The sequence below is a fragment of the Camarhynchus parvulus genome, chromosome 5 (genome assembly GCF_901933205.1).
Source record: "Camarhynchus parvulus chromosome 5, STF_HiC, whole genome shotgun sequence".
In the NCBI taxonomy this organism is placed as follows: domain Eukaryota; kingdom Metazoa; phylum Chordata; class Aves; order Passeriformes; family Thraupidae; genus Camarhynchus; species Camarhynchus parvulus.
The window spans coordinates 7329916-7347565 of NC_044575.1; the positions used below are offsets into that span (position 1 = coordinate 7329916).

Sequence of the window (17650 nt, forward strand, 5' to 3'; positions counted from 1 at the left end):
ACCAACAGGCCGAGGAAGCGGCGCGGGGGCTCCTCCGTGCGGGGCGCGCTGACCTTTCCGCGCTGTCCCCGCCCGCAGCTGCCGCCGTCGCTCCGGCGCCGCCGCCCCGCGCCCAAGGTCAGCCCCGCCGCCGCCGCAGGTACGTGCGGGGATTGCGCGGGGGCGGCCGGGCGGGGAGCGCCGCGGCGTCACCGGGGAGGGAAGGGACAGGGAAGGGAGAGGAAAGGAAGGGCAGGGCGGGCGGGAGGAGGGCCGGCTCCCCGCGGAAGGCCGCGCTCCGGCGGGCCCGGCGCTCGTATTTAAAGTGTGCCCGGGGGCGGCGGGGCGCTGCGCGGAGCCGCTCCCGGAGCAGCGCGCCCGCCCCGGCAGCCAGGGGGGAACGAGGGAGGAGGAGGAGGAGGAGGAGCGGCGGGAGGAGGGATCCTGGCAAGTTCACTTTGGTACCAAGTGGCAGGCGGGCTGCGGAGCTCGGACGGGCGATGGAGAAGGATGAGATCCACCTGCGCAGGCTGCCGGCCGCCGCGCCCTGGGGACCGCGTAAGTCTCGGCCGCCGCTGTGCTGGGGAAGGTGCGGGATGGGGGCGCGCTCCTGCCCGGCCGGGGACGGGCTCCGCGCCCCGGCTGCCCCGATAAGGGATTTATTATTAGCGTTTCATCGACTATTTTTAAAAATCCCGACATAATCGCCGCGGAGTAGCGGTGAAATGAAATAGCTCGTCTCGCACCTCCCGCTCCCCGAAGCGTGAAGCAGTGTAAAGTCCTTTTAACCTATATTAATATCATAATTAAAAGCTCGTCTAACGGCGGAAAGCCAATCTAATTATGAAAAATTGCCGGAGTACGAAGTATATGTGACAAATCCTTGAGTTTATGATTGCTGTTAATTCACACTGTGCTGCGGAAGACGAGCTAAAAAAAACCAAAACCAGCTTGCTAAATGAAATGGATCTGTCTGAGATCGTCAGTAATGTTTTTACAGAACTGACTAAATCATGTAGCTCGCTATCATTAACTAATGTGCTCAGCAAAATAAATTATCTATATTGGAAGGGGAAAATACATTCCTTGGCTGAGAAGTTGCAGAATGTTTGGAGCCAAAGAGCAGATCGTTTAAATGGTAGGGGGTGGGAATTTCCTTGGCTTCCCTCTAGAAATAAATCACGGCTGGGTGTCTGTGTGCGTGCATGTGCACCCACATGCGCATTTATATAAAATCTCTGTATAGAAAACCTTGGTGCACACGCGCTGGGACACAAATTTTGCAAGCACTATTTACTGGGCGCATTTTTTCTACCAGCTCGGAGACAATAAAACCAGAACCGAGATGCTAACCAGGAACATGCTGGAACACTTCTGATTATCCGGCTGAATTGTATACAAATGAAGTAAATTTAGCATGGCACCATTTATAAATTCCATGCTTTACAATCAAAATTCCAAATCTAGCTGTTTGCAGCTAAGAATAGCGCGGGGAGCCCTTTTCTTTACTCCCACTTTTTGGATTCCCACGAAAACCGTTATCCTAGAGCCTGCTCATTAAATAGCCAAATATTTCACTGGAGTTCAGCCCATTTCTAGAAGAAATGCTGTTTACTCATCAAACCTAGGCTGACCAGAGCACTCAGAATTTAAACTTTTTTCTTTAATGTTCAACTCAAAGCAGGTGGGATTTATATCTAAGGAGCAGGGGACAGGGTTTCTGCATGACACTGGTTGTCCCACCTTAACTTCTTCCTGGAAATAAGGGGCTCCATCTTTGCACAACTGCAGTGGAAGGCAGGTAGATCATGGGAAGCTGAAGTGTTGTGGCAGTACATTAACAGAGATATCAGTAAGAAGACTAAATGATAAAATGGCACTGGGAACTACCATTACTCATGGGGCAGGTGGCAATTCATCACGAGGTAATCGCAGCGATGGGGTGGTGAGAGTCCTGAGAAATCCTTTGAGTGACTTTTTATCTTTGAGAAGCACAGCCTTTTACAGTGACATTATTTAATTTACTGAATCACCCCTTAGCAGGATGAACAATTCATTGATGAGTTCAAGGAGCAGTTTTGTTCTCGGCAGCGTGTGTTTGTATTTCTGTTGATAACTTATCCAAAAGAGCTTGTTTGTAAAAGCTGTTTCTCAAACAAAGCTCCTGTCTAATAGCAGCATTTGTAGCACAAATTCACTTTGTGACTTGCTGAAGAGACCTGTGAAGACCCATCCTTGAAGTTTTTGCACTCAAAAAAATCCTCCTGCAGGCAGCAAAGGAAACCTGCTCGTTGCGAGGAGCTGGGAAAAAGTTGAGCGCAGTGAAGGGATGATGGAAGACAGGAAAGCAGAAGGGAAGCTGTGCTCCCCTGAGCTCTGGGTCGACACTATCTGTTGCCTAAATCCAGAGTACTGTTTCAGTTATCACTACCAAGGAGAAAAGTGAGCTCAGCGCATTATTTTTGGCCCTGTCGGTGGCATGAAAGGACAGGTGTCCCGAGCTACATCTGTGCCCTGAGGAGCCAGGCTCCACAGCTGATGCCTGCCAGCTTATTGTGGTGCCCACTCCTTCTCTGTGCATGGGCGAATTAATGAGTGCATCTGGTCAGGATGGGATGAGGGTCACCACTGGGGTGGGCTCTGGGGCAAGGCAGGGGCATGTTGGCTCCTTAAAGGACTGTAGTGATATCCTGTCACTGCAGAGAAAAGCTTGGAGGCACTGGGACAAGTGCCTGGGACTAAGCCCAGCTTTAGAAGTCAAGTCTTTACACCTTAACCTTTCAGCAGTCAAAAATCCCCTGAGCAAACATCTGCCCCCTTTGAAAACAACCTAAAATGATGTCAGACAAGTGCCCCCAAAAGTGAAATGTTTCTTCCTCTCTTCTCTGAAAGACCTTGTTCAGCCCAGAGCTGGGAGTTCCAGCATGTTTCCGCAGGTTTCTGGAGTGTACAGCCCAGCTTCCCCTGGTAGCACTGCAGCTCTTTCCATTAACAGTGAAAATGATGGAGTGCATTAAGCTAATAATTAATCAGAGATGACAAGGGACTAATAACTGTATTGATTTAATTAGGACTTCTTTTCCAGCTCTGTAACTTGCAGTCATGCACATCATTAACTGAATATTTTAATTTGTCGTAATAACTTATTAATTCCTGGGGTGAGCGTGCACGCAGCCAGGACAGCGGCTCTGGCTTGGTGCAGGCGTGTGCCAGGGGAAGCATTCCCTGTCCTGCCCCAGGCTGGCACTCCCTGGGAGCTCTGATAGGGCTTCAGGGTGTGGGGAAGGGGGCATGGTGGAGCCAGGTGTGGTGGATGTGCTGGGAGGAAGGTGGGGAGCTCTGGGGCCACACGCTGAGGCTGCACGTGTGTGTGATGTGAAATATGGGGGAGAGCAATGTGCCAAAACAGAAGGCTGGCAGCAGAGTAACCCTGGGAAGCAGCAGTGTTTGTTGGCATGGGGAAGGGAAAAATGTCCCTTTTGACTCGAATTGCACCCTTTGGGTTCTGGCAGTTTTGGGAAAAGGAAACGCTTGGGCGTGTGCTGCAGTTGGAAAATAAGGCTCACTTTTAATTAGGGTCACTTTGGGCAGAGGAAGAAAGGAAGGGGCTGTGATAGGCATGAAAAGCTTGAGGACTTTACTGTGTGAAAGGCTGATGAAAGCCAAGTTTGGCCCCACTCCCATTTTGTTGGGGATACTTGTCACTAACCGGGGCGGGTTTGGCATCTCACACAGCTGGGTCCTGGGTGAGATCCCCGGGGATCTCAGCCCTGAGCAGAGACCTCTTCAGCAGGAAGGAGCTGTTCTCACCGAGATCATAGTGCTGAAGAGGTGCTTGTATCACACTGTACAGCAAGGTCTGTGGCTCCTGGGGAAAGAGTCACAGAGCTCAGCAGTGTGCTCCCTCTTGTCCAGGTACTCGGGAATCTTTGCCCCGTGCCTTTGGAAGGCTGACTCCTCTGCTAATACCCTCGTCTGCCACAGAGGGCAGTCAGCACAGGGATGAGATCTGGGAAGCCTGTCCAAAGTCCTTAGCAGTGTCCTCAAGCAGGATGATTGGGAATTGGAAGTATCCACACTGTCAAAACTTGCCTTTCATGTAGAATTGTTGGGTCACGGCGTAGGTGCACCACTGGTTCAGCGAGCTCCAGGAATGGAAGTCACCACTCTCCTTATTTCTTGTGAGTGCTTTCAGGGATTCTGACAAAGCCCTTCTGCTCACAGCCTCACATATTATTGCACAAAAGCCAAGTCAGCAGAGTGGGATGAAAGAGCTCTGTGTGATTTCTGAGACTGCAGAAGGTGTTCGGCTGGCACGGCGCTATTCACCTCCCCAACCTCACCCATGTTTGCAGCCAAGCTGGAGATCAGGACCAGACTTGCAGTTCTGTCATAGACACAAATCCCAAAGGGAGAGGGCTTTACAAATGACAAACTTTCAGGGGTTGGCAGCTTTGCTGGGGCCCTGTCACGGGGTTATTTTCAGTGGTGCTAAGTCATCTTGTGCCAGCTGCTAGATGTGAGCAATGCCACTAACACTGCGCCACTTTGTTCTGGTGCTTTGAGAAGAGCACAGAGATAGTGGAGTCTCCATTGTTCCTGCGAGGTAATTTATGGTCAGTGTGGGCCTTTTAGCAACAACCACACTGTCTGTGAGGCTCGGGATGTGCAGGAAGCAGAGCTCCTCTGCTGGCCTGCATTAGTCACCAGGCTGCGTCCTGGGCGAGCCCGCGTGCCCTCGGGGAAATAGACTCTTATTTATTTGGTTTAGCCTTTGATTTGTATCCCTCATCCCTCTATTTCTGAAAGTAGTACTCCATCCTGGTGGGAGGGCCAGCCCTTCTCCCTGCCCCCTAAGCTCCCTGCATCCTCCAGCCTTTCTCTGCAGCAGCTGAACCGTGTCCCTGCTCCGTCCTCACCTCGCCTTTGTTCCGTGCCCTTTGTGCTGCTCCGTGTGCTCCATGTTCCAGCTTCTTTTGCTCTTTCCAGTGCCTTGTCCCTGCCTCTCCTCTGTGGCTGGCCCACATGCCAGTGTTTGCTGTCTTCTTCAGACTCCCACAGTTCACATTTTTTGGACCTTCTGCTGGCAGTCTGTCCTTCCAGCCATTGCAGAAACTCTTTCCAGATTTGAATTGATGGAAAGATAGCAGTAACTCCAGACCCAGTGCCATTCCTCTTTAATATCTTTGCCTGCTTACCTTATCTACATATCTGATTTATTCTTGGCAGCTCTCTATCTGTGCAAGGACCTGGATGTACATTCTTGTTCCTATCAGTGGTATATTAATAAAGTATACAATTACTGAGATGGCCTTTCAGACTGCAGCTCTGAAAAGGCAGAACCTTTTCTTTTTTTAAACTGACACAAACACCTATGATTTTTTTCCACACAACTGTGAGTGCTCTGAGGGAGTTTTAAAACCTGAACTCTGTTGTGAAAAGCCTAAGTGGTTAGCAGGCATTAACTGCTCTTTTCATATCCTATAAATTTTTGGACTTCCATTGTGACATTAGTGATACACAGCAATCTGAATTATGTATTCCTGGCTCCCAGTCCTGCTGGTTCACCTCTCCCTCTATTTGTATCCTGATGAGTACAGACTAAAACAAGAAAAATCTCTGCTTTCTAAACATGTTGCAAAATATTTGGTGCCCCTTGTACATCTTCACTGACGTCAGCTGATGTCCTGCTTGCAGAACAAGCTTGCAATGTGCAATAGGGATCCGTGTGTTGATAAGTAAGGTTTACTAAGAGAAAATGTGCCAGGGAGAGAGAAATACATTTCACAGCATTCAATTAGTGAAAAAAGGAGAAAAGTCTAGCAACTAAATTACATTTTCAGAATAGATTCAGGACACATTGTTAAAAATTGAATAGGAAAAGTGAGCAGATAGTGACTTCAGTGGCATCACAGAGGTGAAATAATGAACTCTGAATACATTTTAAAACTCTACTTTTCAACATGATACTGTAGGAGTTCTATAATTTTTCTTAAGAAGTGGAAAGGGAGCCAAGGTGGAAGTTTCAGGACTGAGCATCATGCAAAGTTGTAGGGTTTTTACTACTTTGAAGTAAGGGTGGTTAAAGACACTTGTCCAGAGCAGCTCTAACAGTCAGAGAAAAACCTCCTGAGTATTTGTGTGTGACCATTTGCACTTTGGCATCTTGGCTGCCCACGCACCACACAACATCTCAATGAGCGTGCCTTGCAATTCTTCCCGGATTTTGGAAGGCAAGGATTCAAAATATTGTGTGACTTTATGATTGTGGTATGACTGCCCAGAAAAAAAATAACTTCTGCAGGCCACAAGAGATGGAAGCTTTTATGCAAATCCCATTAAATTCAACCACGAGTGCGGCACGGCGTTGTTGGCCCCAAAAGGTTTCCACTGTTGGATTGGTGCTGTTTTGGGAAAACCAGCAAGAGGAGGGGAAGCAAGGGGTGTGGGGGTGTCCTGTCCTGAGTTCATGCAGTGTTTGGGAGTTGAGCATCCAGATTTAATCACCTCTTTGGTTTTGATTAGCACTGCCATGGTCACAGAATCCCAGGCTGGTGTGGGTTGGAAAGGGCATTAAAGATCATCTTGTTCCACCCCCTGCCATGGGCAGAGGCATCTTCCACTATCCCAGGTTGCTCCAAGCCCTGTCCAGCCTGGCCTTGGACACTTCCAGGGATGGAGCAGCCATAGATTCTCTGGGAATCTGTTTCAGGGCCTCACCGCCCTCACAGAGAACAATTCCTTCCCAATATCCCATCTGAACCTGCCCTCCCTGTTTGAAGCCATTCCGCCTTGTCTTGACACTCTAGGCCCTTGTCCAAAGTCCCTCTCCAGCTCTCCTGGATCCCCTTTAGGCAGTGGAAGAAGCTCTAAGGTCTCTCCAAAGCCTTCTCTTCTCCAGGCTGAGCAGCCCCGGCTGTCCCAGCCTGGCTCCACAGATGGCTCCAGCCCTTGGGGCATCTCCATGGCCTCCTCTGGACTTGTTCCAGCACGTCCATATCCTTTCCACCTTGGGGCCCCAGAGCAGAGGGGAAGCACCCCCTCCCTCACCCTGCTTGCCACGCTGGTTTTGGGGCGCCCCAGGACATGTTTGGCTCTTTGGGCTGCCCCCACACCCTGACAGCTCAAGCTGGGCTTCCCTTCAGCCAGCAGCCCCGAGTCCCCTCCTCAGGGCTGCTCTCAGTCCATTCCCTGTGCCTGGGGATTGCCCCAGCCGGGCACAGGACCTTGGGCTGTCCATCTGGACCTTGGGACGTTTTCCTTGGTGTTTGACCTGCTGTGGGCACTGCTGATGGGAGCTGTGTGGACAGCACACACCTTCCTATCCATTTCCTATTTGTGATGGACCAGCTGGTGCCAAGGTGCATCTGGAGGGAGGAATGTACTGCAGGAGCACTGGGAGGGGGAGACCAAGGATCTGCAGGCTGTGTGGTGACAGCCCCCTTTCCTGCTAGTGGAGATTACTCCGTTATTGTCTGTATCCTCTGTTCCTGGCACAGAGTCTGGGACAGGTCTAAAGAAGGCAAATGCCTCTCTGTGAGTAGCCTGAATGCTGGTATGTGGTCAGCAAACCCCATCCAGATGCTTGTATCTCGCCGCAAACTTTTGGATGTTCTTCTTCTGATGAATGGCAAGAACAGGTTTCTAAAAATAAATTAATGGTTTTCCCTTTTTACTTCCTGTGACTTAATATACTTTATTTATCTATATAGCTACTAGTCATCATCATTCTTCAGCTCACGAGAGTATAAACAGAAAGGAGCCTGAGTCACACAGCAAGGATGTGGAGCCAGGCTTTTTCCAGGATTTTCGCCAGGTGTGCGGCGTTGCAGCTCTGGGGTCAGTGAGGGAAAGGGCTGGCTCTGGTGCTGTGCCTCAGGGGCCTCACACGTGGCATGGGCAGCATGCAGGGCAAAGCTGCTTTCTGCATCTGCCTCCAGTGTGGTAAGACCTTGCGGCTCTGTGCAAAGAGTTAAAAAATTAAAAAATCATTAGAAGTGGAATTCTTAAGGTTAATTGATCACTAAAGTAATAAAAGTGAGATTCCAGTCAATTATTCCTCTCACACTGTCCCTAAGGTCTGTCAGACCAACATCCAAAGCAACACTTACTCTTCTTTAATCAGCTCAAGCATTGTGTGTTCACAAATTTATTCTCCCAGGGCATGCAGTCAGTTCATCATGCTTCTGCCCCAAACCAACCATAAATTTGAATTAAACAGATCTGAAAATAAATTACTGTTATCAGGAATTTTAGGTAGAGGTCTCCTTTGGGTGAAATTTAAGGCTGCCTCTGTACAACAGTAGCAGGAGATGCTGTAATTTTGTTCCCTCATTAAAAATGGTGAGTAATCTAAGTTAAAACATGCTGAGCATCATTTCCTTTGCCAGGATATATCTTGGGAGTACCTCAGTGGCAAACAGAATAATGAAGAGTGAGTGTCCACATACTCCATGGGTTTTTTTTTTAATCACCATAACTGATTGTACAGAGCGTGTGAGTTGAGTAATCCTTAACTTTCATTTCAAGGTTTCTGGGGTTTTGGATATCAGCACTGCAGTAGCAGGGTTTTGTTTGCAGGCTGCCACAATTTGTCTTTTAGGGTATAGCATGGACACTGACAGGGACATAGATTTGAGATGTTATTGCATCTCTGAATCTTTATTGCCGTCAATAATCCATTTGCCAGAAAGCTGAAGCCAGCTAAAGGCACAAGAGAGCAGCTTGAGGTGCCTTGCCAGGACACACCTCAGCCAACAGAGACAACTCTTCCTGTGCCATGGATTTCACATTCTGTCATTTTGGAGAAATATTTGACTTCATGTGCCCTGAGGTGTTAGATGATGTTTGGGCTTTTGGAATAGGAACAGATCCTGTTTCTGAACAATTGTACTCAAGGATACACAGGAGATACTCCTTTGACTCCCAGGTTAAGAGGCTGAACACCAAAATCATGTCCCAGCCCTTTTGTAAATGCTTTAGAAGGCATTTCTGTATCCACAGCTCTTGGAGGACTTCACAAACTTTAGGGAGATATCGTGAGAGCCCATCACTCCATTTGCATTTGCATTCAAGTTTCAGAACTTGTGGCATATGAAAAGAATGAAAATGTTGAATTTATGGGTTTGACAGGCAACAGAAAACAAGAACTGTCATTTCAGTTCACTTGAAATGGATCCAGCTGAGAGAAGAGAACATTTGTCCAGGGTAAGATCCTGTGCACTGTGTAGGGGAGGAAGAAGCAGAGTGCTCTGTGTCTGGCCCAGATCACACAGGGTGAAACTGTTCTGGGTGCTCCTTACTGCAGAAATGGAGTTTGAACTATCAGGCTGTGCTTATTCACTCTGTTGCTTACTTTGTAGGGGACTGAGGAGTGCCATCACACTCCTCAAAATTAAATAGTTCAAAATAAATTAAATATAAAATAAATATAAAATTGAATAACTCAAAATTAAATAGCTTATTTTGTAAATTTGCAGCTGATAATTTTCTTTTGAGAATGAATCTGCTCTCTCAAACATGCTGAAAATAATGACAAGTCATTGGCAGCAAGAGAAATTGTGCTCTGTTCTTACAGTGCCATAATGACTTGTCTTTTGTGTGTTGTGATAAAGTATTTTTGATTAATCTTAACCATTTAAGCCCATCTAACAGTATAAATGAATAGTTGGATAATGAAAACCAGAGACCATCTACTAATTATCAGAGGAAGAGCAGAAACAGGTTTTGGTTTAGATTTTAAACATCATCTGGTTACATACCAGAGGCATAGAAATCGAATCTAAGCCTTTTAAAGCTAATTGTTCCTAAATGGCAGATAAAATAATTTAATTTTTAAAACTTATCTTTGTAGCATCTTGCTAAGAAGCTCTCAGTTAAAAGAACCAGATTATCGTTTCCAAAGCAAGATCTTTGTTGCCTTGATAATGTAAATTAACAAAAGCTTTCCTTTTTCTCCCTCTTCAGCGCATTTTCTCAGAATAGCTCCTGGGGTCTGTGTCCTGCAATTCCCTGTGCCCTCTGGCCCTCATCCAGAGAAGCACTTAAGTGCACAAATAGCCCTGGTTTTGGTGGGAGGTGGGCAGCTGGGCAGGAGACCCTCCATGTGCCCTGTGGCCATGCCTCTGTGCCCAAGGGAATCTGCAGCACCTTCCCACCCTGCACAGAGCTTTCTCCACCTGGCAGGAGCAGCATTTGGCACCCCAGCCCTGCCCCTTCATTCTCTGTGCATCTGTGTCAGGGCTTTTCAGGATTCTTTGGTGGAAGGTCTCTGCCTTTCGGGGAGCTTCTCGGCAGCTCTGCTCCAGCAGAGGCTTTGCCTTCCACTTTGGAAGCGATGTCTAATGGTGGCTGAGGATTTCAGCTTCTCATCAGTCGCAGCACTGAGTCTTTAAAGCAAAACCCAGCCGAAGCAGTTCCTGGGAGCTTGTGATTGATTTCAGTCCAGCAATTACTGGGTATTGACTGCCTCGAGCGGGTTTTCCGCCAGGAGCGGAGTTGTTTGCGGGAAGTTTCATGTTTTTCCTGTGGCAAAGAAACTCAGGGACCCTATAAACATATTTCAACCTCAATGTGAACGATCTGATGTTAAAAAGAAAAAAAAAAAAGCTTTTAAATCCCATGGATTGTATGTGTGTAGTCATTTAATAACGTGAGTAGGCAAATAAATACTTTTCGTGACCAGATTATTACAGGGGAGTGTCTTTCCTCTGAAGTGTGGTGTTGCTGTCAGAGCAAAACAGGGAGCTAATTCCACCTTTCACCCTTTTTTGAGTGCTCTTTCTGTTTCTTCACACCACATTTTTCTTGCTACTGCTTTCTTTGATACTTTGTTACTTTTTTAAAAAAATAATAATTTTTTAAAGACTCAAAGGAAGGAGAAAAGAGGATATTAGAGAAACAAAGACCAAAGTGGGTAGATAAAATGTTTCAGCAATCCACAGGCAAGAAATCTGAGCTCCTCTGGAACCTGAATGAGTCCTGGAGCAGCCCCGTTATTTTTATATATTTATTTCCCTGTTTAACTGTTCTGCCTGCTTTTCCCACGTTATCATCAAAGCAGCCCCAGAAGGGACAGTTGTGAAACAGAAACTATCTGTGAGCAGAGGAACAAAAACAGAGCTTTTGTTAAGCCTGGTTTTAGCAAAAACAAACAGCTTTAATTGCCACAAGTGTTTGCAAATGTTGCTGTTCTCTTCTAAGTGTGTTTTAATATGGGAGAGAAATAGGGAAAGGCAAGGAGAGATGTTAGTGGCAGCTCCATCTCATTGAAACTTGGATTGAGCCACTGATGGTGGTTTCTCCCTCTTCCTACCCTGTGCCTGGCCAGGCTGCAGATAGGTTTGCAGCACTGAAGGAAAAAATAGTTCCTTCCCCTGGTTCACATGAACTACTTTGAACTGGAGCAGATGTGGATGTACAGAACTGTCTGCTCACAGCGACTGTTCCATTTATAACCACGGGTTTTCTATTCAGGTCTCTTTATCATTTTAACTTATTTTCTGTTTCCACGTGCTTTTCCACAATAAAACATTCTTAACTAAATGGGTTTTCAGCTCAAATCCAAAGCTTTTGCCAGTACTATTCCTTGCTTGAACTTACAGTGCCAGCATTATTGATCAGTGACTTTTTGCTGATAGTGGTGCCCAGTGGAGGAAAGGTTGAGTTCAGGCTTGTGGGATTTGTAAGATGGGGTTCAGAATATCAGTTTGTTCCCAAATCAGGGCAAAATCTAGGATTTGATGGTATTAAAATCTTGCAAGAGGTGTTTGTAATATCCAGCTTCCAAATGGTGTTTCTGTTGATTTTCTGCTTTGTTGAACTGTGTTTGACTCTGGTGTACAAAATAAGTTTGTGTGCGGCCCAGAGCAGAATGGTTCCAGTGAGTACAGATAAGGGATTTGGATTCAAGCACAAAAATTCAGTCGATGATGTTGGGTTTGCTTTGTGTTTTCCGTGAACTCGTACTCCAGGGTATGTTCATTCACTGTTTGATTTGATTAAATGCTCAATAATTAATTCTGCCAATGCTCTGATGAGTAAGAGGTGAGTCCTGCAGTTTGCACAGGAATGTCCTGGGATGAAGAAGAGATGAAGTAAGAGGTGAAATCAGTATTGGTGTTTGGGTTAAACTGATCAGTTTTGCCTCTCCAGTTCTGTGCTCACTTGAGCAGACCATGTGGCCTTTATTACAAGACCAGGAATTCATTTTTTTTAGAGTTATTTCAGTTTGTTCTCTGGTTTTTCTATGGAAACAGCCAGTTGTTTGTACATTGGAGACATGTACGTGTGTCAAGTTCTTTGTTTTAGTTCATTGCTTTCGGTTGACACGGAAAACAAGACTTTCATCAAAGCTGTGGAGACAGATAGGATTTTAATCTAAACCATATTAAAAGGCAAAACCCTCTGTGACCAGGGTTTTCTGAGGGTTCAGCTTTGAGCTGCCTCCTCCACTTCCTTCTGGGAAGAAGATGGATTTTTCTTCATTTCATGTTTGAAGGCACTTTTCTTTTCTAGTTGACTCAATACCACTGGCTGATGGAATTCCGTGGAGCAGTGCTGTGTTGGTGTTGGGATGCTCTGAGGAACAGTCCAGGAAGGCAGGGAATGCTGGTACCCTGGCCTATGGATTCCTCACAGCATTGGGAAAGAAACATTTTGCTGTTGTTGGGCTACTTTGACATCACTCAGGTTGCACTGAGACAATAAAAGCAAATAAAAGTAGATATTCATGGTGTGGAAAAGAGAGTTTCAGTTGCTCCCCAAGAGGAGATATTAAAGAAACAGAATGAATCTTTGTGCTGAATCTGGTCTTAGCAATGTTAATAGGTAAGATTCTCTCTCTCTCTCTGTCCAGCTGATGTGGTGTAGACTGGTTTCTGACACACAGCTTGCTCTTGCTCAGACTCAAACTCCTGTGTACTTGCCCTCCTGGGTGCACCTTCCAGTGTGAAGCATTTCTCCTGCTCTTTTCCCCTTCCCATGATCCGTACACTTTCTATTTCAATAGCTCTAGCTTGCTTTATTTGCTCAGTTTAATTTTCATTTAAAGTTTCTCCTCAGGAAAAAAAGTACAGATATTCATCTGCAAACAGTTTTTAAATCCCTCTGAATGTTTTTGGTTACACTGCAGAGGAAACCCTTTCCAGGCTGCCCCCAGAGCAGCGCTTCTCTCCTGAGCCCTCCTGGTGTCCTTGCTCCACCCTCCTGCAGTTTCAACAAGAATTAAAACTTCATGGGAACATACCCAGTGCACAGCCACATCAAAGCTGTGGTCAGAGCCCAGTTTTCAGGCAGAGCTGGCTGAGCCTGTCGTTCAGCTCTGATGTGAAATGTTCTGTAGGGGCCCTACGTGCAGGGCTGGACACCAGACACCGAGTTCCCAAAAGCTAATTGCTGTCTGGGCTGAGGCACCATCTCCTTTTCCCATTGCTGTAACTTGTCCACATGAGTTGTTCCATCCCCCCCTTTCACCAAAGCACCACATCATCTGTCTGCTTTTAATACTGACCAGTAGTGATTCCTCAATGTGAAGAATGTGCACTGGAGGAAAATTTGTTTACAGTTCTTTGATAGATCAGTTCCAGTTTTGTTCATATTTGCCATTTTTATTGATTTTATTTTTAAGGGAAAATAATTACACAGAGTCTGGTTTTAGTCGAGGGCTTCTCTGGTTTATGTGAGGAACAGACAAAGACCTGTCACATCAGAAGGGTGAAATCAGGTGGGGGAAAGAAATGTTCTTTCCCTGCAACAAATGAATCAAGAGCTCCCACCCTCCAAGAGAATGCAGTAATGTAACACGTGTGGGCACTCAGGAGAAGCAGACACATCAACAGAGGGAAGTCTCTGACAAGTTTTAGGTGTGTCACTTGGTCATGGGATGTATCTCAGTAGACAGTCTGTCACTTTTATGCCCTAATAACTTTTTGACAAGAGACAGATAACACCACAGAGTTTACTTTAAGGTAGATTGTTTAATTTTGTGTCTGTTCTTTTTCTTTCTGGGTTTATTTCTTTTTTTTTTTTTTTTTTATGTCTGATACTTTCTCATTTTCATTAAAAACAAAGCAATAATGCCCCAGCTCTTTGTGAAGCTTGGGGATATGGGGTGAGTAGCTGCTTATGTTTGGGAAGGAAGCAGTGAAGCAGTGGATGCAGAGAGCAGCTGGATGCTGTTGGAGTGTCAGTCCTTGGATGTAGGAGATGTGTCCCCTGCTCCCATCCCTCTGCCTTGTGCTGTGCCCAGGAATGTAAAAATCCTCTTGGGACCTATGTGGGAGCATCTGGGTGGTCCAGAGATGTTGCACTTGGGGGTAAAAGGATCTTTTTAAAAAGCTGTTGGAAGAGGGCAGATCTGGGTGATCTCTCTTTTCCAGCTTCTCACCTTGCACAGCCTGATTTGTTTTACACCTGTGGCACGATCCACAGGTAATTTTTATTCAGAGACTATTTACTCACCCTGTTTGGAGGGCACAGAAATTCACGGTGGGAAATCAGTGTATTCCTACAGGCTGGATCTCCAGCCTGCCTCCAGGTGTGACTGAGGAGGGAGCAAGGAGTCTGACCCAAGCAGAGGGAGGATAACCTAGCCCTGAAGAGTTTTCTTTTCTTATTCCGAACTTCTGGGTCCCACACTGGTTGGTAAAGTGTGGCTTGAGAGGCTGGTTTGTAAAACATGAGCCAAAGTGTGTTCTGAATGCAGCATGCTCTGCTCCAGCTGGTGTCTTGCAGTGAGGGTTTGTCACAATTTGTGTGAAGAAGGGTTTCACTTTGCATTTTCTGTATTTTAGTGGTGGTGCACAGCACTGTGAGATAGGGTGAAAAAATTCTGTGGAAAGAAGAGGATAAGACCCACCTTGCTTCACTGAATTTATACAGTAAAATGATGAACTTGGCCCATGAGGGTTATAACTGCAGCATTTCTGAGCCCTTACATCAACAAAGTGCTTTGCTTTCCATTGTGTGTGGTTTCAGGAGCAGGGACCTTACAGCTTTAGCTCATTAGGAGATCTTGCCCCATTCCTCAGCAACCTCTTGCTTCAACACTTGATCAATCACTCATTGATTGAGTCTGTTTCATGCAGCCTTTACCTCTCCTTGGACTTGGTAGTGCTGTTTCGTTCCACCCTAATTTACTCTACAATCACATACCTTAAAACTTCAATCCTGTCATTCCTTCCTCTATCCATGTAAAACTTTAACCCGTCCAAAACTCCAGATAAAAGGGAACCTGGATGACTAAAACCTGCTAAATCTTTCTGAAATCGCTTATCTTTTAAATGCTTTATTCTTTAGGAGGGAATAACTCATAGCCCCACCAGGAAAAAAAAATAAATGCTGCCATCAAGTAAAAATCAGCGTGGAGTAAGTGAAACTGATAGCTCACCAAAAGTATGTGTTGTAGTTTGGAAATGCCTGTGAGAGGCTGTCACTGAGAACAGGCCAAAAATGGAACCTGGGGGAAAAATTAGAAAGGAGGTGGAATGTTATTAAAGCTATAATTATAAACATAGGGGGCACTCTGATATTGTTGCTCCTCTTTACCCTTTCCATGTGAACAGAGCTTGCTGCCTGGGAGTTTGCTGTGGGGGCTCCAGGAATCCTTTTTAGGGTGGAGGAGAAGGTGCATGTTGTCTCAGCAGATTTATGTGTTCAAATAATGAATTTGGACCTTAGGAGTTATGAACTGTAGGATTTCTAATATTTCTGTAACCAGTAGGCAGTAATTGATTGAAAGAATTATGGGCTGCAAAAATATTTGACTCCTGACTGCTTCAGAAATGTGAAATCCCCAAAATCTGCTGCTGGAATCACACAGTGTGTGGACATGGTCCATCATCCAGCATGCAGATGGCAAATGTTTTTGGAAAGGACTTTAGAGAAGTATTTCTGCCTCTGTTTTCCTTGGTGCCGGCTGCTGTTGCACCCTGAAAATAAAATGAGAGCTGTTTCCTTTGCCTCTTAAGGGAAGGAAACCAATGTTTGTGGTGGGTGCATGTTGAGATTTCTCGTGCTGCATGTTTGGTTGGCTCCTGAAGCCCTGCAGGGGATGGAGTCCAGCAGGAAATAAATGGTGTGGGCAGCAGGAAGGAGCCACCCTGCAGGTGACAGCTGTGCTGTGTCACCTGGGCTGTGAGGAACCCAGCGTGGGAGCTGGAGCAGCACTGGGCCCTCCGTGCTTATTCCATGTAATCAAACACTGCAGCAGCACCCATGGGCAGCAGCTGTTTTGAAAATGACATGATGGACACGCGTCAGGACATTCTGGTGGCAGCAAGCCCGTGCATGCCTGCAACTGAGAGCGCCCCGTGTCCCCTGTGGAGCCCCACTCCGTGCCCTGGGTCAAATGTCCTTAAGGTTGGCTGGCTTAATGAGGAGCACTGGTTAATTTGGTTAAATTTGAAAAGCTCTGCTTCCTGGAGCAACAGGGAACATGAGCAGCTTCGTCCAAGGCTGTTCCCATGTGCTGTGCTCATGCCTGGGGCTGTCACAGACGCTCCTAGCCCCCCTCAGCACAATAAAACCTGCAAGCCACGGGCTCTTCTCCATCCTCCAGAGTGTTTAAATTTAATGGCCAATTTCATAAACAGTCCAAGAGGTGCTGGCACATATTGTTCCTGAAGGGTAATCCTGGCAGCACGTGCTGTCTTGTAGTTTATATAGAGAGAGTGTTCTAAAAATTTATCTTTATGTTCATTTTTTGGTGGAGCTCATGGACCTCTTCCAGTTGTGTTCTCCATGCCCCCAGATGGGACTTTCATAGGAATTTTAAACTTCAGAGCACAGGAAATGTAAACAGAAAGTGTTGGGGGGGAAACACTTTTTGTTGTTAGTAGCATTTCTGAATTTTCATGGTATTTTGAAGCTTATTGTGTGTTTTCTGATGCCCAGCAAAAGTCACATCATGATACTGAGAAAATCCACATCCCATGGCTTGGCTGCAGAGAGTGAAAACGAAGTGTATCAAATGGACATTATTTCTTGTGTAAATGGATGGATTGATGGTGCTGTTGGAATGGTTCTTTCCTGCCCTGTGGTGGCTTTTCTCTTCACATATTTCATTCAGCTGCAGTCTTAGAAAAACCTTACCTGTCTTTTTAGTTGTGCCTTTAGCTGTCTTTTTAGTTCTTCATGTTCTTTTAAGTGACTTTCTGGTGAAGGGTGTTACAGGAAAATATTTTACTGCTAAATGGGAACGTAAGGAAGTGTGTTTAGAGAAGATTCAAAGTCTCCAAATTTCTGTCCTTTTGCTTTGTGTTCCTCATCCTGTCATTACTAATGCTTTTGGGAACATCTTTTCAGCTTGGTCCCACAGCTTAGGCAGTAATGAACCAGAGCTACCCATCCTGGGAAATCTTCATTAGCATCAGCAAGACAAATGGCCTGCTGAAATCTCCAAAGGTTTGTGCTCTCCTCAATCAGGACTGACACGTCCTGCCCTCAGTGCTGTGCCTGCTGGTGGGAGCAGGAGCTGGCAGTGGCATCTGGGCTGTGCCTGTGACTCAAATTGCACTGAGTCAACAGGCACCCCAGCCAATCCGGCCTGCAAACTGAATTATTAATGCCATAATTCAGATTTCAGTCAAATTTGGCATTTGGGTTTAGCTTGTGTGAAGAAGAAGTGGTTTTAAAGCCTCTTCAACACGGGAGATTTAACTGAAGAGCAGAG

The 17650-nt window shown here is 46.2% G+C and overlaps 1 protein-coding gene across 1 annotated transcript in view; it reads left to right on the top strand.

Moving 5' to 3' along the window:
- The first annotated feature begins 416 nt into the window (after nucleotides 1-416).
- The window catches only part of ANO1 (anoctamin 1), a 69702-nt gene continuing 52468 nt past the window's right edge, over nucleotides 417-17650 (top strand). Inside the window, exon 1 of the mRNA XM_030949357.1 lies at nucleotides 417-537. Within this exon, the coding sequence (XP_030805217.1) occupies nucleotides 480-537 (58 nt within the window). The 5' untranslated portion in view covers nucleotides 417-479. The remainder of the gene's footprint in view (nucleotides 538-17650) is intronic.